Source organism: Dendrobates tinctorius, unplaced genomic scaffold (assembly GCF_039654945.1).
Source record: "Dendrobates tinctorius isolate UK_male_01 unplaced genomic scaffold, ASM3965494v1 ptg000254l, whole genome shotgun sequence".
NCBI classification, from domain to species: Eukaryota; Metazoa; Chordata; class Amphibia; order Anura; family Dendrobatidae; genus Dendrobates; species Dendrobates tinctorius.
In genome coordinates, this window is record NW_027361921.1 from 7,872,502 (window position 1) to 7,895,447 (window position 22,946).

The following is a 22,946-nucleotide window of genomic DNA, read 5'->3' on the forward strand; positions in this document are numbered from 1 at the left end:
CACAGACACACAAACCAAAGATTGAGTAAACTTCTCCCTTTTTATTTGGTTTCAGGTATGATTTTCATATTGTCCACACCTGTTACTTGCCACAAGTGAGTTTGAACGAGCACCACATGCTTGAAATAAAGTTGTTTACCCACAATTTTGGAAAGGTGCCAACTCTTTTGTCTGGTCTATTTTGGGGGTTTTATGTAAAATTATGTCCAACTTGACTTTTTTCTCTTTATGTGTGGTTCCAATGCACGCAAAAGAAATGAACGTGTATAAAAAACGTGTAATTGCAATAATTTTCTGGTAGAAATACTTCATTTTATGGAACAATTTCAAGGGTGCCAACACTTTTGGCCATGATTGTATGGGGTATTGACACATTTGGTGAAAATTGCATAACAAATTGTCCTGTCGATTTGCTCCTATAATTAATTTGTGTGAATTCAAACTTTGAAGCTTAAGTAAAAAATCTTAATTTTTTCGATTTCATGACTAAATCTTTTAGAATTTTGTGATGTAGTTTGTGGGTAAAAAATGCTCACCATTCTCATAGATGAATTCATTATGGGGTTACTTTTGGGTGTGTTTGCTTCTTTGTTACCTCAGGGGCTCTGCACATGCAGCGCTGTGTCCAAGTTTGCTTTCCAAAAATTAAATGGCACTCTTTGCTTTCTGAGTGTTGCCGTGTACCCAAACATTCGTTTTTGACCACATATGGGATATTAATATGTTCTGGAGAAATTGCATAACAAATTATGGGGTTGATTACCCCTCATGTAGCTTATAAATTTGATGCTAAAGCAGTATTTCAGTGGAAAAATGTAATTTTTTTGTTTTCACATTTAAATGTAATAAAGTTTTGTGACACACCTATAGTTTAAAAATGCCTAGTACACCCCTAGATGAATTCCTTGCGTGGACTTCTTTCAAATATGATGTCATGTGCGTGTGTGAGGGGGTTCAGGTGCTTTGCCTGGTCTGGGGCTCACTCCGCAAAAGAGACATGGTGTCTGCAGTCTATTCAAGCCAAATTTACATTTTAAATACCGAATAGCGCTCTTTCCATTCAAGCACTGCCATGTGTCCAAGCAGAATTTTTTTTATTAAATGTGGGGTATTTCCACGCTCAAAAAGAAGTGGGTAACAAACTCTGCAGTCCACTTTTACATGTTACTACTTGCAAAAATGGAAAATTTAAGCAACATTTTCATGAAAAAATGTAAATTATTCAATATGACGACCTAATGTAATCAAATTCTAAATAATACATTTGGGTTCAAAATGCTTAATAAACCCCTGGAGAAAATTCTAGAGGTGTAGTTCCCGAAGAGGGATCTCAGTTGTGTTGTGTTTTTTTTTTTTTTTTGCTCTTTGAGCAACTTAGACATGGCATCCTCAGTCTATTTCAGTCAAATTCAAACACTGCTCTTTCCATTCCGAGCCCTGCTATTTGTCCAAACACAGGTTTTTGCCCACATGTGGTGGGTCAAATTGTAAGGTCCATTTTCTCTTGTCATCTCTTGTAAAAGTGAACAAAATTGGGCTAAAACAACATATTAAAGGTAAAAAAATTAAAATTTTTCTTTTTTTTATTCCACTTTCCTGTCAGAAAATTTGTTAACCCCTCGTGCGACACAGAAAAGAGTGCAGTTTTGAAGTATTTGAGTGGTGCAGTGTTTAAGTCACTTTTGGGGAGTTCCCAATATATAGGCCCCTCAAAGTCAATTTCAGTCCAAATAGGTCACTAAAAAAGCAGGTTTTGTATAATTTTTTAAAAAAATGAAAAATTGCTGCAAAATGTTTAACTCTTCTAATAGCTTAAAATAAAATTGTTAGAAAAATTATGCAGATGTAAAATACATATGGGAAATGTTATTAATTATTCCCCGTGCCAGCACTGTGCCCCCCCCCCGCCTGTCATCGCAGGTTCAACTGTATCAGCTGAATGCTGAAACAACTGATTTCATTGATGAGAGAAGGAACATTACCCTCTCTCTCCCATCATCCCCCTGTCAGCGTCTGACATCCCTGATGCAGACAATGACAGTAGGCATGATGGCGTCACTACCTGACACCCGCTGTCCAGAGATGGTGGGAGCTCGGAGCAGTGGTGGAACCAGGACGGAAAAAAGTGAGTATTGTATTTTTTTTTTTTTTTTTTTCATGAAGGTGCATTATACTATAGAGGCCTATGGGGGTCCATTATATTAGAGTCTACTGCATTATACTATAGAGAGTCTGCCTATGGGGAGTGCATTATACTATATGCACATACTCTGGACAAAGCCAAGTGCGAAACGCTCGTTGGGGTGCCTGCTGCCCTCAGGTATAGACCATGATCTTCACTTTAGCACATTTTTGACTTGCTAATGCTTTTTTTGATCTAGCATAAGTGTTTCTGTAAGGGATTAATCCCCTAATTGACTTTACATTGGAAACCTTTGTGATTCTTGGGATAAAAAGGGATTAACCCTATATTTGAGCTATCATTAAGAAACCTTTTGAATTGTTACACATGTACATTACTTATTAAGTAAAGGGAATCCAGTGTCACAATTTCTACTTACCTTGTTACTTAGGCCTGTATATATGATTGGGAGGCACTTTTTTTGCAACTTATATCTACAACTAATTCCATTATTCGGCCTTATTTAATGAAAGTTGTCATTTTAAAAGGAAATTTTCAATCACAGACACAAATTCATTACTGTTGTGAGCTCATTTTCGGGTTTGCCTTTGGCTTCTGGTGAGGGTTATGGAGCTGGCTGTGCTGACAGAGGAGTAGTGAGTTCTCTATCTGGACTCCCTCTTTTGGTGAAGGGAGGTAATGAAGCTGATCTAAATGGCAGAGACCGGCCACCTGAAGAAGAGGACTGCGATTGGACATCAGGAGTTTCAGATTGGATTTAAGGCAGCCGACTCCCTCAGTTTCTTGCTGGTGATTTTTCCTGACTGTGGCTCCTGGTTTCCAGTTTGTTTCCTGCCTTCCTAAAGCTAAGTTTTCTCTGCCATTGTTCATATGAGTTTTTGTCTGGTTTACTTAGTTTTTGTGTTCAGCCAGCCCTGGCTGGGACTGGGCTGAATCCCCATTTTGTCTCTGATCAGTTGATCTCTTTTGCTCTGTCTTCAGAATATACCTGAGTGCTGATATAGTGATTTGAAGTCTAGCGACTTCAGGGCCTTTTTCTATCAGACGTGTTGGACATTGTTTTTGGCAGGGTTTTTTGCGTGATTGCAGACAGCAGCTTTTCTTTCCTGTCCTTTCTAGTTAGCGAGGGCCCCATCGTTTGCTTAGCCTATCTTTCTACCTGTGTCTGTGTTTTCATCTTGTTTCGCCGACAATACATGTTGGGAGCTGTCTATTGCTTTGGGGTCTGCTCTGGGGCAGTTTAGATTTTCCCTTTCTTTCTTTAGGCTTATTTAGCTCTCCGGCCGTGACGAGGCGTCTAGGACCACCGTAGGGACGCTCCACGGCTACTGCTAGTTGTGTTGGATAGGATCAGGGGTCTGCAATCCGCTAGTTACCAACCTCTCCGGTTTTCTGCGCTTAGCTTGCTTTTTTGTTTTTTCCTCCTCGGTGACTCATTCATAACACATTACCATCTTTGATTCTATTCACACAGGACTCAATTTGTCAGAAGGTTTTATGTCCCATTACCATATCTGAGCTATTTCCTCCAAACAGCCCTTTGATCTCACAGAACTTTCACACCACTGATGTAATCTTACCTAACTAAGGATTCTCTCTTCAAGCTCAGTTTTTGTTTATTGAAATGTCCATGTATCACACCAGCATGTGCTTTAAATTGTATATAAATAAGGTTTCTTCAAATATTTTGTTATATCAGCCTGATGAAGGGATGTAAGCAGTCCCGAAAGCTTGCTTTGTAACATCATTTACTTTTATTTGTTAGCCATTAAAAGGTATTATACCCACAAGATTCCTATTTTGTTTCTCTCACTGAGAGCACTTTAGATATTTTTTCTACTGGCTAACACGGTACCAAACCACTTTTTTTGTTTTACATATGGGGGAGTACATTATACTATATGGAGGCCTATGGTGAGTACATTATGCTATATGGAGGTCTATGGGTTATCCATTATACTTCATAGAGTCTACCTATGGGGAGTACATTATAGTATATGGAGGCCTATATGGAGTAAATTATGCTTTATGGAGGCCTATAAACAGCCTATTATACTATATTGAGGACTTTCTGGTGCATTAAACTATATGGAGGCTATCTATGGGCCATCATACTGTGTGGAGGTTACAGTAACAGGGCCATCATACAGTGTTGGTGCCATCAAACAGTTTGGGGATACTAAGAGGTCAGTATAGATATACAGTGAGGGGGCATTATACTTTGCATAGGGAAGCTGTACAGGGGACTACTAATAATTTGTGCTACTGAGAAACGGACCTTAGTGGGAAAAATGGACAATCGGAAAAAAACAACATGGAAGCACAGAAAGCCGACCAGTAGTCCAAAATTCAGAATAATATAAATTTTTATTAGTATAACAGGTTAAAATTAATGTAAGGTCAAAGTTTTTAAAATAGTAAAAAGTCAGTAAATACCTGTATGCTACAAAAAGGGGAGCACTAATCCAGTTTATATAATATATACAAGTAGATGTGGATTATATTTCAGTGTAAAAAAACATGTGAATTATAAAATATAAAAAATATGAAGAGTGTCAAGATTGCTTTGCCTCTGACGCTGCATCACGTGATTTATGTGAGTCATGCTCTTTCCCGCTCATGCGCAAGTCACTAACAACAGACACTGCGATTAACACTGTATACATAGATTTTTTTCTGGGCATGCGTGGTAGTGTTATTGGCTCACTCTATTCAAGTAGCAGCACTTAATGTAGCCTGACGTTGTTCCTTTTCATTGGATGCCTGTTACACACCCCTCTTGTGATTGGTCTTGCATAATATTTATACCTACCTCTCTCCTGTTGGCGTCACCCCCTGACGAAGGCAGCTTGCCGAAACGCGCATTGGGGAGGGCGCCCATCTAGGAGACTGTATTGAAAGGCTTTATACTGTATTGAAGACTATGTGGAGCCATTATACTTTATGGAGATCTATGTGCAGCCATTGTACTGTATGGAGGACTTTATGTGCCCGTTATACTGTATGGAGGGCTGTGTGGGGATTACAGTTGGAGAATCATAGTGTGATGAGGGCACCATTGTTTGTTAGGGGAACTGAAGGAGGGGGGTACAGTAGGGTCATTCTACTGTGCTTGTGGAGGAGTTCACTGTGGGGTATCATACTGTGTTTGGGAGCACTTATGTTTGCATCATACTTTATCTATTTTATTCAAGGTATTTTTATCCTTTGTTATTACATACAGTGGGGCAAAAAAGTATTTAGTCAGCAATAGTGCAAGTTCCACCACTTAAAAAGATGAGAGGCGTCTGTAATTTACATCATAGGTAGACCTCAACTATGGGAGACAAACTGAGAAAAAAAAATCCAGAAAATCACATTGTCTGTTTTTTTTTTCATTTTATTTGCATATTATGGTGGAAAATAAGTATTTGGTCAGAAACAAGCAATCAAGATTTCTGGCTCTCACAGACCTGTAACTTCTTCTTTAAGAGTCTCCTCTTTCCTCCACTCATTACCTGTAGTAATGGCACCTGTTTAAACTTGTTATCAGTATAAAAAGACACCTGTGCACACCCTCAAACAGTCTGACTCCAAACTCCACTATGGTGAAGACCAAAGAGCTGTCAAAGGACACCAGAAACAAAATTGTAGCCCTGCACCAGGCTGGGAAGACTGAATCTGCAATAGCCAACCAGCTTGGAGTGAAGAAATCAACTGTGGGAGCAATAATTAGAAAATGGAAGACATACAAGACCACTGATAATCTCCCTCGATCTGGTGCTCCACGCAAAATCCCACCCCGTGGGGTCAGAATGATCACAAGAACGGTGAGCAAAAATCCCAGAACCACGCGGGGGGACCTAGTGAATGAACTGCAGAGAGCTGGGACCAATGTAACAAGGCCTACCATAAGTAACACACTACGCCACCATGGACTCAGATCCTGCAGTGCCAGACGTGTCCCACTGCTTAAGCCTGTACATGTCCGGGCCCGTCTGAAGTTTGCTAGAGAGCATTTGGATGATCCAGAGGAGTTTTGGGAGAATGTCCTATGGTCTGATGAAACCAAACTGGAACTGTTTGGTAGAAACACAACTTGTCGTGTTTGGAGGAAAAAGAATACTGAGTTGCATCCATCAAACACCATACCTACTGTAAAGCATGGTGGTGGAAACATCATGCTTTGGGGCTGTTTCTCTGCAAAGGGGCCAGGACGACTGATCCGGGTACATGAAAGAATGAATGGGGCCATGTATCGTGAGATTTTGAGTGCAAACCTCCTTCCATCAGCAAAGGCATTGAAGATGAAACGTGGCTGGGTCTTTCAACATGACAATGATCCAAAGCACACCGCCAGGGCAACGAAGGAGTGGCTTCGTAAGAAGCATTTCAAGGTCCTGGAGTGGCCTAGCCAGTCTCCAGATCTCAACCCTATAGAAAACCTTTGGAGGGAGTTGAAAGTCCGTGTTGCCAAGCGAAAAGCCAAAAACATCACTGCTCTAGAGGAGATCTGCATGGAGGAATGGGCCAACATACCAACAACAGTGTGTGGCAACCTTGTGAAGACTTACAGAAAACGTTTGACCTCTGTCATTGCCAACAAAGGATATATCACAAAGTATTGAGATGAAATTTTGTTTCTGACCAAATACTTATTTTCCACCATAATATGCAAATAAAATGAAAAAAAAAAAACAGACAATGTGATTTTCTGGATTTTTTTTTCTCAGTTTGTCTCCCATAGTTGAGGTCTACCTATGATGTAAATTACAGACGCCTCTCATCTTTTTAAGTGGTGGAACTTGCACTATTGCTGACTGACTAAATACTTTTTTGCCCCACTGTATTTATATTAGACCATTGGGCCATATACTTTTTACTGCTGTTATATAACATATTATAAATCCAAAAGTTAATTTGTTTTATTTGAAAAAAAAAACTTCCTCAATTGTAGACATTTTTGTAACAAATATCGAGGTTGGGATGCAATTATCTGCAAGCTTTTAACTTTGGCCCTCTGTGTATTTGAGATTGATATCCCTGCCTTAAAGGATTTGTTCTCATCATCATAAATGGTTTCAATTGCAAAGAGGTTGTAAAAACAAAACTTTGCAATTTTACTTTTGATTAAAAATCATCTCCATTCTCAAGAACAGACCTTCACTACAATTAGTGGCTAGTAGCTTAGGTTTGGAGTGCAGCGCTAACAAGCTCTTTGGTATTGACTCTATAGTGTGCTAATGTACGAGTTGTCTTTCTAATCTAAAACCTCAGTATTCACGGCAATTTGCGTAAAATAAATGGGTTTTGGATTGCAATTTGGGCACTCGGTCTCTAAAATGTTTGCCATCACTGTTCTACAGCGTTGCTTTAGAATTTAGGGTGCACAGACAACCACACAATAGGTGCAGTAATAGGGACACATACGGCAGCAGGGGCTCAGCATTGGGGTGATGGCAGGATGAGGAGTTTGTGCATGTTGAGAATAGTCCAGTTGGTGACAATGAGACGTGAAATGTTTCTTTGTTGGAATCTCTGCAGCCGAGTCCTGGCTGGAGGAGTTGTCATGTCGGTCTGGGCCAGATGGAAAAGTGAACGATTCCATCAGAAAGAACGTCAGTTGTAAATCATCATCTATAACTGTGCTGTAATCACTTTTATATTCCATAGCACTGGTATCTACCACTGACCATATGGCGGTAATATCCATGTTGGTCTTTGTATAGAGATTATTTTCAGCAACAGCGCGGTCATCTGCTGAGGTTCTCCTACATTCACTATTAGAGTGCGTCACTCAGTTGAAATCAAGGATACCTGGTTAGGGGCCCACTCAGAAATTTCGCCCCCACCCCTCTCTCCCGAACCAAAACTCTAGCTACGCCTCTAGAACGATACCATTGGTTTTGCCATATGGTGTACTGGAAAATGGGAAAAAATTCAAAGTGCAGTGAAATTGCAAAAAAAAGTGCAATTCCACATTTATGTGGTTTTTTTTTTTTTTTACCATGTTCAGTAAATGCTAAAACAAAATTGACTTGCCATTATGATTCTCGAGGTCTTTAAGAGATCATAGATATCAAACATGTATAGGTTGTTTTTTATTTAAGTGGTAAAAAAAAATCCGAAGTTTCTCAAAGAAAAAAGTCACCATTTTCAGAGACCCATAACACCTCCATTATTCATGATGTGGGGCTGGGTGAGGGTTTATTTTTTGTGTACCGAGCTGGTGTTTTTATTGATACCATGTTGGTGTAGATATGATCGCCCGTTATTGCATTTTAATACAATGTTGCGGCAACCAAAAAGTTGTTGTTCTGGCGTTTTTTTTTTCTCGTTACGCCTCTTACCGATCAGGTAAGTTCTTTTATATATTGATAGATCGGGCCATTCTGAGCACGGTGATACCAAATATGTGTTTTTTTCTTTGTTTCTTTGTTTTATTTTAATTGGGGCAAATGGGGGATGAGTTGACCTTTTATTTTATTTTTTAAAATGTTTAAAAACATTTTTTTCTTACTTTCAACTAGCTTCAATAGTCTCCATAGGAGACTAGAAACTGCAATCATACGATCTCTTGTGCTACATAGAGCAGGACTTTAGCAGCAGAAATGCTTACTTGCTATGAGCGCCGACTGCTGGGCGGCACTAATAGCTATTCGGCTTTGACAACCACAGGGATTTGCTGCAGACACCTGGTTGTCAATGCCAACCTATCGGCGATCCGCGGTCATGTTACACAGGTGCCGATGGGCGGGATTAGTGATAAGCTTCTGGTGCAAGCATGTTAAATGCCGCTGTCAGAGACTGACAGCGGCATTTAACATGTTAACAGCCATGGGTGGATCGCGATTCCACCTGCGGTGTTTAGGGGCACATGTCAGCTATTCAAATCAGCTGATGTGCTAGAAAAGTTACGGGCTCATCGTCGGAGCCCGCAGCAAACAGGGGGAGCCCACCTTGGACATATCTATGTCTAAGGTGGTAAAAGGGTTAAGGATATAAAAATTCAAAGTTTAAAAATTGCTAATTTTTCAAAATGTTTGCAAAAATTCAGAAGTGTTCCCAAATAAATGCAAAACATAGCAACCTAAATGTACCACTATAGTGAAGTACAATATGCCACGAAGAAACAATTCAGAATCACTGGGATCCGCTGAAGTGTTCCACAATTATTGAATTATTACCACATGAAATGACAGTGGTCAGATTTCAAAAATTTGTCATGGATAAATAGGTCAAAATTGGCTTTGTAGGTAAACTTTGTATCGTTAGTGGCTGTAGTTACATATAAATAATTGGCTCAGTGAAAAGATGTATATTTGGTTATAATTTTGACAATCTGTCTATAGGTCGGTTGCTAATAATTTTTTTTTCTTTTTCTGTTGTAGAGATTTAGATCAAGCTGCAGAAACTGCAATTGAGCATAAAAATGAAAATGAAATGAACATGGTTCTGTCAAAATGTTCTTCGGTCACTGGTTCTTCTACAGCAGAGAAGATTGAGCGTGCCAAGGCACAGCTACTCAAAAAGTAATAAGGAAAAACTTAAAGGGAATCTGTCACCCTTTTTTTGGCCTTGCAGCTGCCAGCATATACATCGGGGGTTTATCTACAGCATTCTGTAATGCTGTAGATAAGCCCCCGATGTAACCTGAAAGAGAAGAAAAACATGTTATATTATACTCACCGAGGTGGGCGGTCCGGTCCGATGGGTGTCGCCGTCCCGTCCGGCGCCTCCCTTCTTCATGCGATGACGTCCTCTTCTCCCGTCCTCAAAATGGCTCCAGTGCAGGCGCATTGCTCTGCCCTGTTGAGGGCAGAGGAGAGTCCTGCAGTGCGCAGGTGTCGGGAGAGGTCTGGCGCCTGCGCACTGCATAATTCTGCTCTGCCCTCAACAGGGCAGAGCAATGCGTCTGCGCCGGAGCCATTACAGGACGGGAGAAGAGGACGTCATCGCATGAAGAAGCGAGGCGCCGGACGGGACGGCGACACCCATCGGACCGGACCGCCCACCTCGGTGAGTATAATATAACGTGTTTTTCTTCTCTTTCAGGTTACATCGGGGGCTTATCTACAGCATTACAGAATGTTGTAGATAAGACCCTGATGTCTATGCCGGCAGCTGCAAGGCCAAAAAAAGGGTGACAGATTCCCTTTAAGTCATCACGACCCATTGATCCCCAGCAGAAGAAATATGAGTCCAGAGGCATGACATTATTATTATTAATAACAAGGTGTTTATAACTTGTAATATATTGCCCTGTTTTCCACAAAGTTCGGCCTTCTGCATATTCTGTTTACAGACACAGAAAGCCAGTTGTAGCTTGGAAAAGAAAGTCCATCAGACTGTATGTTCTGAAAATAAAGGATGAAATATAACAAAAAAAGCTTGTGTGACATTACTTGTGATCTCCCATCTTTGGTGTAAAGATATTCATAACTGAGTAATTTCATGCACAGATCCTGATAGAGGCTTGTCCAGGCTTAGGCTGCAAGTCACAGTGACCACAGACTTGTGAATCCTCACATCATGCAACCTACACATTGTGAGGATTCTCAAGTGTTGGGAGCTACGGGCTTGAGCCTGCAAGTATATGATTTGTGTAAAAGCGGTCAACATGCTGACCTGACTTCACAGCCTCGCTCAATGCGTGTCTAGGCGAGGATGGACACGTCTGGTCAGAACGTGGCTGGAAGTATGCAAATTGCATAATTGCAGTCACATTACTGCCCTTTCCCAGTACTGGCAAATTTTCACAGCAAGAAATGTGAGGATTTGCAAGAGTGCAGTTACATAGTAGCCTAACGCCGGACAACCCCTTTAACGAAAACCAAACCGGTGTCATGGACTCTAAAGTGCCGATTCCTCAGTTTGTGCTAGAATTCTGCCATAAAACTGTTTTAAATATTGAAACATTTTTGCTTAACTTGTGGTTGCAGAAATGTTGTGACTTTTGCCAGTTTACACCAGTCCCAGCCCACACCAACCGTGTGAAAAGTATGTGAAGCCTAGCCGGAAGAGGGCTTGAATGCGTGTGTACAGCAAATTCATCTTAATTTGAGCCCCAAAATTGGTAAACCTTATAACAGAAATGTATTCCAGGCTTTTCCTCGCTGAATCTTTGCTCCAGTGTCTGCATTATGTGAATCTATACATATACACACGTGTATGTATTAAGTGTGCAGCAAGGAAGATGACTGTTACTATGTGAGAAACTCCAGGAAAGCTGGATATTTTCAGTGCATCTGGTTCATTGAGCGATTATTAGAATATTAGTTAAGAAAGGGGAGAAGCCAGCACTGTCTATGGTCAGAACGCAATACATAAAGTGCATATGCACATATTAATTTCTAACTGTACTTTAAAATGAGACATTTAGCAAACAATTGATCAATTCTTTGAGCCACCCCGCCATGCCAAGGCAATCTCTTATGGGGCAGTCCTACTCTACGTTGTTTATATTCACTGTGCCATTACGGCCTCCTAAATAAATTAAAAGCAAGACTGTATAAAATGCAAATTGTACCTGTATGTATTAAAAAAAAAAAAAAATTGGTATGGTTTGTAGCAAGATAGTGAATAATATACACAAAAATAAAGCTAATCCACTTTATTTAAACAAGTTAAAAAAGAACCAAGAGGTTCTTAGTAAAAGTGCACATGAAACAAAGACAGACAAACAAAATCGCATCTGCGACAACCAGGCCACCAAATTTCACAAAGCTATAAGGCTTATTATTCTACTGACAGTACTACCAGGAGATATATCTTGCATTCCTCCCTTACATAGAACTGTCTTTAAGAGCCGTTGGTGCCTAGCAAAGCATTCACCTTACTCATAATTCATTGGAGACACTTCTCCTAAATGAATGCTTAGAAATAGTCTGTTATATAGCATTATTGCTTAGGAACAGCACATAGGTTCACCCTGCAGTAAATGAATGCATACAGGTCTCATAGACTAAATAGCAGCATAGAATAAGCGGCATAATTAATTGGAGACACTCTCCTAGATGAATGCTTAGAAAAAGTCTGTTTTATAGGATTATTTTTTTTTTATTCGTTTATTAAACCATAAACAGGATATACAACATACATACTTGTACATGGTGTGAAATACTGTATAAAACGTATATATTTCACGTGACATTAAATGCAAAGCAAAATGTGCATACCAGTTGTATACAGAATAAGACAATGTTAATTAAATCACACTGGTCTTTATATTACTACTCAAGTGAAGAACCTATCTAACTTCTGAACCGTACCTATATCTACAAGAACAACTATTTTGCAGCCTAATTCCACACAATTAGCTATTTATTATGTGACATCTCCACTCGACAAAGTAAGGTGAGATGAGTTCCACCTCTCCCAAATCTTCTCAAATTTCCCCGGGCATCCTCTGTTTTGATATAGCATGCGCTCATATGGGATAATCGAGTTCACTAAATTGATCCAGATCCCAAGAGAGGGAGATGATCCTCCCTTCCACCGTAGTGCCAGTACCTTTCGTGCCATAAACAACATCTCCCGCAAGAAAATCCCAGTATATTGACCCCATGTCTCCTCATCCCATGCCCCAAACAAACAGACCAGTGGCTCAAGGGGAACAGGAACTTGTACCAGGGATGTTAATAATGATGTCACCTCCTTCCAATATTGTGCAATGATAGGACACTGCCAGATTATGTAGATAAAGTCTGCATCTACTGAATGGCATCTCAAACATTCCGATGATTGGTATCGGCCCATCATAAAGAGTCGAGTCGGAGTCAAATGTGATTGGTTTATAATATATAATTGTATCATCCTGTTGTTAACAGACAGAGATACCCTGATTGGAGACTCCAAAATTTCCTCCCACTCCTCTCCCTGTGCACCAGGGATGAGCCTTTCCCATTTCCCTTTAACCAAATGTATGGTGGATTCTGTCCCTACTGACAGCATGTATGTATATAGGGAGGAGATGGAACCCTGGGGACCCTGTGATTTAAGAATTCCTATCAAGGGTAAAGACGAGATAGCATTGTCTACACCTACACATCTCATGTGTGACTTAAAGCTGACCTTAATTGCAAATAACGAAAGAATTGGGATCTCGGGACATCGCATTTAACCTATAATTGTTCAAAAGATATCAAAATTCCATGATCATGTAGATCACCTATCGCAAAAAACATTGTATTGAGTCCAGAATTCAGCGGATGGGTGTTCAAGTAATGCCGGAAGGTAACCATTATTCCAAAGGGGCATTTCAGCTATAATATCCCCAAATCCAATCACCCTTTTAATCTGTTTTCATACTGATCGTGCCAGGCGAAGTAGGGGTAACAAATGAGGGACATTTATTTTCCTCAATTCCAAAAAACCCAGCGGGCAATCAGCTCGTGCGGCATGAAGCAGATGATCTTCAAAATTAGGGAGGTGACTACCGGGCATCCGCTTACTTATAGCTCTGGCCTGTCCAGCCAGATAATACAGAAAAAAAATCTGGTAACGCTGCCCCCCCCCTCCTAGGTCTTTGCAGAGTGGATAGTTTGAGTTTAGGCCTGGTTTTCCCCCATATAAAAGACGTAATCTGGGAGTTCAGGTTCGCAAAAAAGGATCTGAGCACCACCACAGCACTGTGTTGAAGAAAGTAGCTGAGCTTAGGGAGTAATATCATTTTAATTAAGTTAATACGTCCGGCTACAGACAGCGGGAGTTTACTCCAAATTGTGAATTTGACTTTGACCATCTCCAGCAATGGATGTATGTTAAGCTGCAAATCAAGTGTACTGCCTTGAGAAATATGAAACTAGATATTTAAAACTGGGTACAATGGGTAATGAGGAGAGATTCTCAAGTCGTGGCATTGGGGCATGGGAGAGAGGCAACACAGCAGACTTCTCCCAATTTATATACAAACCAGAATATTTACTGAATTTATTTATAGTGGTGATCACTCTTGCCAGTGTTTCCTCCGCTCTATCTATGAATATCATATCGAACTGCCAATGCCTCAATCGAAAGAGCAAAAAGGGTCGGGGAAAGGGGACACCCCTGATGGGTTCCCCTGTGTAGTGAAAAGGGCTCAGATACGGAACTATTTACAATGACCTGGGCTTTAGGCTTCATATATAATATATTAACCCATTTTAGGAATCTGTCACCAAATCCATATCTCTGTAAGCATGCATGGAGAAAAGGCCACTCAAGAGAATCAAAAGCCTTATCCGCATCCAACGATGCCGATGCCCATTCATTGTCCGGTACCAGAGAGCTATATTGGACCACCGACTGGACTCGTCTAATATTGATAGAAGTACTCTTACCAGGCATAAAGCCGGTTTGATCAGAGTGTATGAGGTCTAATATGATTGAGTTCAACCAGGTGGCCAAGATTTTTGTAAAAATCTTATAGTCCACATTTACTAATGATATGGGCCGATAAGATCCACAATCTAAAGAGTCTTTCCCCTCTTTTTTAAGCACTATTATATTAGCCTCGTAGAAGGACTCCGGCATGGATCCCCCCTCCCAAATCCTCCGAAACACCGTCAACAAAAGTGGCGCCAATATCTCCCGGTATTTCCTGTACAGTTCGATAGGAAACCCATCCGGTCCAGGGGCCTTCCCAGAGGCCATATCCTTCATGGCATCCTCTATTTCCTCCAAAGTAAATTCGGCATCCATAAAGGCCCACTGAAAAGAACTTAATGTGGGAAGCGTTATATCTGACAGGTAATCTAAACACCCCCGGCTATCAACATCAGTCTTGGAGCTGTACAATGAACTATAATAATTAAAAAAGTTCTTCAGTTGAAGAAACCAAGGTACCATCCGAGTTCCGAATCTGCAATATTGTATTAGCTGCATTATGTTGACGCACCAGGTAAGCTAAAAATTTGCTTGCTTGATTCCCCAGCTCGAAATAAGATTGGCGAGCAAAAAATAATTTACGTTTGGATTTAGTGTCAATGTGTTGAGTATATAACCTTTGAGCTGTCAACCACTCCACCCTATAGCTCTTAGTCTGGTCAGATATCAGGGCCGGACTGGGACTAAAATTCAGCCCTGGCATTTGAAGTTACATAGGCCCACTAGTCACATGGTGACTACATAATATCTTTGTACACTTGTAGGTTACAAGAAGTGAGAGGGAGATTAACACGACTATATAACATATAGTCACAGCTGTGCCCAGTATTTCAGCTCAGTCCTATTTATTGCTTTTAGTTGCAGTACTTCTCACAAAGCTCTGTCCCCTTTTGTACGCACGGTGACAGAATTCCTGGCAGAACTGCTATCCATTGGGCAACCAGACCCCCTGGTCATAGCCGCCCCTATCATACCTCCCAACTTTTGAAGAAGGGAAAGAGGGACAAAGACTGTGGCGCTGCAGATTTTAGGCCACGCCCGGCCACACCCATTTCACAAATAGTCACGCCCATGTCCATGCCCAACCGTACCCATTTAGCACTGCTGATCACACTGACTGGTACTGAGGACACAGTGGCTGGCATTATGGGCACATTTGCTGGTACTGTGGGCACACTGACTGGTACTAAGGAAGAGAGAAAGCAGAGCGAGAGAAAAAAGAAAACAGAAAGAGGAGAGCGAGAGTGAAAGAACAGAGAGAAAGAAAAAAGATCAGAGAGAAAGAAAGCGGGGAAAGAAAGAACAGAGAGAAAGAAGTAAAGGAAAAAGAACAAAGAGCAAGAGAGGAAAGAAAGAAAAACGAAAGATTAGAGAGAGAAAGAAAATGAGGGAAAGACAACAGAGACTGAGAAAAATCAGAGAAAGAAAGAAACAGAGAGAAAGAAATAAAGAAAGATTCTATGAAGATACTATAGCAGCCCGGCTCCCATTGTAGTGCCCACCTGAGCCTCCCGATGCAGAACATATGATCCGCTCACATGGTCGGCATCCCCGATTCCAAGGCGATCCTGCTGTCGGAGGGAGGACATGGTGATGGATCTGAAGCATTCCTATTTCCGTCACAATCTCCTCATGAAATTATCTCATTTCCGGTCAGCTTCCAGCACATCACTTCCGGTGGAACGTCATGTGCAAGCTTTAAAATGCTCATCGGGGCTCCGCCGTGTACTCCTGTGTCCGTGGGAAAAGCCCGCTTTGTATGCCTCGCACACACTTGGCTCCGCTCCGTACATCCCATACACATATGGCTCCACTCCGTACACACGCGGCTCCACTCCGTACACATCATACACGTGCAGCTCCGCACGCCCCATACACACATGGCTCCTCCGCTCCGTACACCTCATACACGCGTGGCTCCGCACGCCCCGTACACACGTGGTTCCACTCCGTACAACTCGTACACGCGCGGCTCCGCATGCCCCGTACACACGTGGCTCCGCTCCGTACACCTCATACACGCGCAGCTCCGCATGCCCCATATACACGTGGCTCCGCCCCATACACATGTGGCTCCGCTCCGTACACCTCGCACACACGCGGCTCCGCTCCGTACACCTCGTACACACGCGGCTCCACTCCGTACACCTTGTACACATGTGGCTCCGCTCCGTACACGCGCGGCTCAGCTACGTACACCTCGTACACGTGCGGCTACGCTCCGTACACCTCGTACACACGCGGCTCCGCTCCGTACACTTCGTAAACACGGCTCCGCTCCATACACCTTGTACACACACGGCTCTGCTACATCCACCCTGTAAACCAGGGTTCCCCAACTCCAGTCCTCAAGGCCCACCAACAGATCATGTTTTCAGGATTTCCTTTGTATTGCTCAGGTGATAATTGCTTCACCTGTGCAATACAAAGGAAATCATGAAAACATGATCTGTTGGTGGGCCTTGAGGACTGGAGTTGGGGAACCCTGCTGTAAACCCCTCCTGACCCCACACAGAAACTTACTCGCATAGTGCACCATCCATGACAACCAGCACAGCAGAGTCCTGCATACACACACGGAGGCTCCTGATCATGTCACCCCTGACTCCTCCCCTCCTGTGACCTCATCACAGGTCCTGTAATCGCTCCTCTCCTGCAGCTGTAGCGTCTTCACTCCGCATATAATGTGACCCCTGACTCCTCCCCTCCTGTGACCTCATCACAGGTCCTGTGTGCACAGAGCAGCCAATTGCAGCCTGAGAACGGAGCTGCCTTCGGAGGGGTCAGAAGTGCCATGCAGCGTCTCATCCTGTCATTGCAGGAGGGGGACCCCGCATTTGCATGCAGTGCCCATCAGGCGATTTCACCAACTTCAGCCAGAAAGGGTTCATTTTCCACGTTATCCTATTATTTAGTAGTCCGTGTTTAAGTCTAAGAATGACCGGACGGTGATCTGAAATCGCCCTACTGCCATACTCAATATTATCCACCCACATTGCCAGACTGCTGGATCCAAAGATATAATCTATGCGAGACAAGGAGCGCTTAGTGGATGAATGGCAAGTATATTCCCTCGTCTCGGGGTGGCGCACTCTCCATAGATCCAGCCATCCGCTACCTTCCATGAATTGTGACAGATGGGACGCAGCCGGCGATGGGGTCTCACTCTGTATACCATCACCCAGTCTCAAACTATCAAGATGATTATTCATGACCAAATTAAAATCCCCCATGCAGATGACATCTGCATCTAGATCACTCAGGGCAAAATTCAATGCTTTCTGGAGAATTGACATAGTTGGGGGGGAGGGTTATAAATACACAGAATAACATACTTCCTAGAGTTTATCAGTGCATGTACAAACACGAAGCGCCCCTCAGGATCTTTCCTGGCCTCCCTGGCTTCCCACCTAACATCATTAATAGTGAAACCCCCCTTGAATAGCTGGTATGAAATGCATGAATAAACCATTGTACCCACGGTTTTTGCACACACCGAACTGTGTCTCTGGTCAGGTGTGTCTGAACCAAAGCCACAATATGAGGATGATATTGCCTAATTTGTGAGAACACCTTAATTTTCTTCCGGGGGGGTTTATGCCCCTCACATGCCAGGTCATACATATTAATTCATAACCCATTCCCAACTATCTGGATACAATGCATATTGGTGTCCAAGCAGAATTTAGAGACATCACACAGATAACAGATCTGCCATTGGCTGCGACTTTTACCTAAGTAACAACAAAAACTAAAACTTTTGAAAAAAAGGAAACTAAGTAAGAAAAAGAGAAAACAGAATAAAAACCTAACCGTATAGGAGCAAAGTCCCACGCTCCCATCAGAAAGCAAACAAGGGGATACCATCACTGAGCTCAGTGTCCGGTATTGTTGGTAACTGGATACCCGCCGAGAAGGCCCCAATTAGACCTTTAGTAGAAGGATACGGGTTAACAGTAAGTACATTAGGATTCCTTTGCAGGGGATCCCTTATGGGACCGCAGTCACTCAGTCGCCTCCGCCGGATCCATGAAAAACACGGAGCAGCCCCCGTGGACAATCTGGAGCCGGGACAGATAGATCATCGAATACATAATGTTTCTCTCTCTGAGCCGCTTCTTGATTTCGATGAATTGCGCCCGCTGTTTCTGGAGTTCCATGGAAAAATCCGGGAAAATCGAGATCACAGCATTGTCAAACTTGATGGTGTCTCTGTCTTTACAGTTGAGGAGACGCGCCAGGAAAGGTTTAGGTGGGGCTCACGGAGGAGAGGGTTTTGTAGGAACCCTGTGAGCCCTTTCGACGGTGAACACTGGAGAGAATTAATCCCCAAAGAGGTTTTGAGCTAGCCTTCCAGAAATTGCTCAGGATGTTGACCTTCCGAGTGTTCCGGGAGACCGATGACACGGATATTATTCCAGCGCATTCTGTTCTCCAGATCGTCGGCCTTCTGCCTCCAGGCATTCACAGAGCCTGCCACCTTTGTTAACTTGGCCTCCATAGGTTTGATGGTGTCCTCTACCTGGGTCACTCTTGTCTCCACTTCAGTGATGCGTCCCCTCATGGCTTTCAAATCTTGTTGAAGTCTCCCCACCTCAGTGTAAACGTCCTCTATTTTACCAGTCAGAGATGTCCTAGTTAGGGAGATGGCCTGCATCAGTTGTTCAGATGCCTGTTTGAGGGTCAGTTCTTCCTGCTCATTCTCCTCCTCACCCCCAGAGGAACAGTTTTTACGTTGAGCTTGTGAAGGATTATTTCTAAGAGACCGTGCACTTTCAGAGGGGTCGGGTCTGGCAAACGCTTTTAATTTTTCTGCCGCTGCTGATCCTTTAGACCGATTCATGATCAGTGGTGATGTGGCACAGCAGGATGACAAGAGGTGAATACTCTGGGGTTCACCCCCCTCCAGTTATAAGCACAGCAGGGCTAGTGTTAAGTAATTATGTCCCAGGAGCAGCTCCCATGCAGGTGGGAGTCACATAGATTAATAAGAGCAGTGCCTGGTGCTGTATTGATGAGGCTTCTTGTGGCCAGAGGAGGGGGAGAAACACACAGCCCCCGCAAAGACAGCAGCGGTGGGGGGAACAGAGGTCCCCAGTAATGGCGTCAGCAGGCAAGTGGGTCTATTAGTAAGAGGGGGGAACGAGGGGCCCAATTTTCCAGGACACTCACCTCATATCCCCTGAGTCTATAGGATATGGGCCACTGCCCAGTAACGCTGCAGTGGTAAGGGCTTGACGCCGAAGCTCTCACTGACAGAGCGCGTGTCTAAGATGGCCGCCGTCTCATGTAGGCCCCACCGTCTGTCCCGCCCTCTCCGGCCGCCAGCTCACCAGAGCCGCTCTATGTCCTCCCGCCGGGGGTCCCAGTATCCAGGGGGGTCCCGAATGCTGCCAGATATGTCGCAATAAGATGATCTGGTTCAGGATGAAGACAGGATATGCAGGAGCTCCATCAGCGTGTGTCCTCTCTCCTTGGCTACATAGCCACGCCCCCGTTATATAGCATTATTGCTTAGGAACAACATATAGGTTCACCCTGCAGTAAATGAATGCATACAGGTCTCAGACTAAATAGCAGCATAGAATAGGTGGCATATGAAGCACATCAGAACATACATGATGATGAATAGGTCATATAGCTCACTCATTTCTCAGTATGAGCACACAACATCATTATAAATAAACCATTCTCATCATTCACAAGAAAAACGGCATAGGTCATGGAGGGATGTCACCCATTTGTTGCAGCAGCGCTGGGTCCCTCCTTAAATCTTATACCCCCTTCTTCCGACGCATTTCGCTATATCCAGCTCATCAGGAGAGTTTCTGAGTACCATTTCATGCCCTTATGCTCAGGAATGCCCTCAAGGAGGCTGCTCACCTAACCGTCTTAAATACCTACAACATATGAGGACAAAATGAAGCAAAAAAACAACCATCAAATGTAAAAAACAAACATAACCTTTATTAATCCACAAAATTGCAAAAATTACATGCCAACAATATGGGCCTATGGAAGGAAATGGACATGAAACACTGCAGGTATATAAAGGGAGTACACAGAAACCAAGATCAATGATTATGAATATCTCGCAAATAATTCAAAAATAAAAGGCAAGCACTGGATGATAAATATACGCAAAAAAGAGGGCAAATAAGTAATATGCAGAAGCTTATAAGCATCCAAGTTAACGTGCCCAATTATAACAGTAAAAGTGCTGCTTACCCATGGTAACTGGTGTGTCTGTGCGCCTTCCTGCAGACCCCCATCTTAAATACCGCGCACTCCCATCATCTCTTCCTGTGTTCTCAAGAAACACAGGTTCACAGCGCTGGCCCATCAAGAGTCACTCTCATTTCATCAGTCCATAAAACCTTAGAAAAATCAGTCTTAAGGTATTTCTTGGCCCAGTCTTGACATTTTATCTTATGTTTCTTGTTCAAAGGTGGTTGTTTTTCAGCCTTCCTTAGCTTGGCCATGTCCCTAAGTATGGCACACCTTGTGCTTTTTGATACTTCAGTTACGTTGCAGCTCTGAAATATGGCAAAACTGGTGGCAAATGGCATCTTGGCAGCTTCACGCTTGATTTTCATCAATTGATGGGCAGTTATTTTGCGCCATTTTTTATCAACAGACTTCTTGCGACCCTGTTGGCTATTTGCCATGAAACGCTTGATTGTTCGGTGATCACACTTCAAAAGTTTGGCAATTTCAAGACTGCTCATCCCTCTGCAAGACATCTCACAATTTTTGACTTTTCAGAGTCCCATCAAATCTTTCTTCTGACCCATTTTGCCAAAGGAAAGGAAGTTGCCTAATAATTAAGCATACCTTATATAGGGTGTGGATGTCATTAGACCACACCCCTCCTCATTAGAGATACAAATCACCTGATTTACATAATTGGCAGTTGGCTTTCAAGCCTATACAGCTTGGTGTAGGACAACATGCATGAAAAGCATGATGTGATCAAAATACTTATTTGCCTAATAATTCTGCACACAGTGTAGCTGTGCATCTGAAAACATGGCTGGTGTGTGCTGAGAAGCCACACTGGATAGGTAAGGGAAGACAGCTGCTCTTTTCTTTAGTTGTTGAATATTCCCCTCCCCCCTCCTCCTGGCACTGAGGCGCCTGCTTTGGAACAACAGGGCCAGTGAGGATGTGTTAAAACAGGTGGAGTTATGCAGATTCAAAATACATGGATTGCAGCTAAAGCAAGCCGCAGAGCTGTTGTTTTTAATGCGTCCACAGTTTGTTAGAAGGTCTTCCTCACGTTTTTCTTTGGCTCATTCTCCACAACGGGTAACTGTCTTAGGCCATGAGGCGCCACAAGTGCCAAACCAATTCTGGTTATCGCTTCTTGGCCTTTTGGCTAAGATCAAGTGTAGTGTTCTAGCGGTTGCAGCCTTGGTCTTGGCCTAAGGTGCTCAGGGTACTTAGCTTCTTGGCCTGAGGGGATCGTCTCATCTACAAGTGGGGCTTCACCCCCCTGCTGCTATTCGGGAGTCGAATTAGTCTTTAGGCAATGAGGGGCGATCACTCTTGCCATCACATTTGCTCGTGAGGGGCATCTGTCGGCACACATAGCTATGGGGAGAACAGGACATTGTGTGGACGGTAGAGTCTTTGGAGAAAATGGAATTCTGGAAGAAAATAAATTGTTTGAGAATATTCCCGGAGGGGATTGCCAGAAGGAAAAACAAATTGGTTCTTATCAGTGTAATATCTGATACGCCCCCTATCTGGGGACCATATATTAAATGGATTTTTAGAACAGAGAGATGGAAAAAGAGCTTGCTCTGTCCACATTACGCATTGACCTGGTATTGCAGTATCTCCAGAGTTGGTGCAGCGCCCCCTTCCCTGAACTGGTTTCCAAAGATACATTGAATTGAAATCAATGCAAGTTGTGTTGTGTTTTATTTAAATGCCTTTTTCATCTTTTTTCAAACTGCGCAGACACATTGTGCCGGATCTGCAGCTCCGAGCAAGCAAAATATCCGGAATCTCACATATCAAAGTACATTCAAGTCCTACATTTGCCTAATTTGTACTCTCTAAATCAGTTATTACAAACATGATATAAGACAATCAAATGTTCTTACTATTGTATGCACACTGTAAGCACTATTGAATGCAGTATTGGCAATTTCTATGCACCATATATTACCACAATCTATTGAATATCATATATGCTTTATATAATGTTCCTTAACCCCTTTCTTTTCCAATAATTTTTATTGGTATTTTAAATTTTAAAGGGTATGGATATAGGGTGAGGAACAACAGGTAGGGAAGTAAATGTTGGGAGGAAAAGGAAAGCAAACAAGGGAAAAGGGATAGGGAAGAACAATCCCTGTAAAGACAGGGAAAGACCCCAGAGATTGGGGGAATAGACAGGCAAACACACAACTATATCGTATTTTACAAAAATGAAAATGATACATGTACA

General features: G+C 42.7%; 1 protein-coding gene and 2 non-coding genes across 3 annotated transcripts in view; all 3 read left to right on the plus strand.

The window, feature by feature from the left end:
* Window positions 1–9,729, plus strand: part of VPS16 (VPS16 core subunit of CORVET and HOPS complexes) — a 325,784-nt gene extending 316,055 nt beyond the window's left edge. The window contains exon 24 of the mRNA XM_073558129.1: window positions 9,514–9,729. Coding sequence (XP_073414230.1) covers window positions 9,514–9,658 — 145 coding nt within the window. The 3' untranslated portion in view covers window positions 9,659–9,729. The remainder of the gene's footprint in view (window positions 1–9,513) is intronic.
* Window positions 9,730–21,846: 12,117 nt separating this feature from the next.
* Window positions 21,847–22,036, plus strand: LOC141067792 (U2 spliceosomal RNA). The gene has a single exon (XR_012226487.1). It is a non-coding gene; the product is annotated as a U2 spliceosomal RNA (small nuclear RNA).
* Window positions 22,037–22,162: 126 nt separating this feature from the next.
* Window positions 22,163–22,351, plus strand: LOC141067790 (U2 spliceosomal RNA). Its single transcript, XR_012226485.1, has one exon. It is a non-coding gene; the product is annotated as a U2 spliceosomal RNA (small nuclear RNA).
* Window positions 22,352–22,946: the final 595 nt, after the last annotated feature.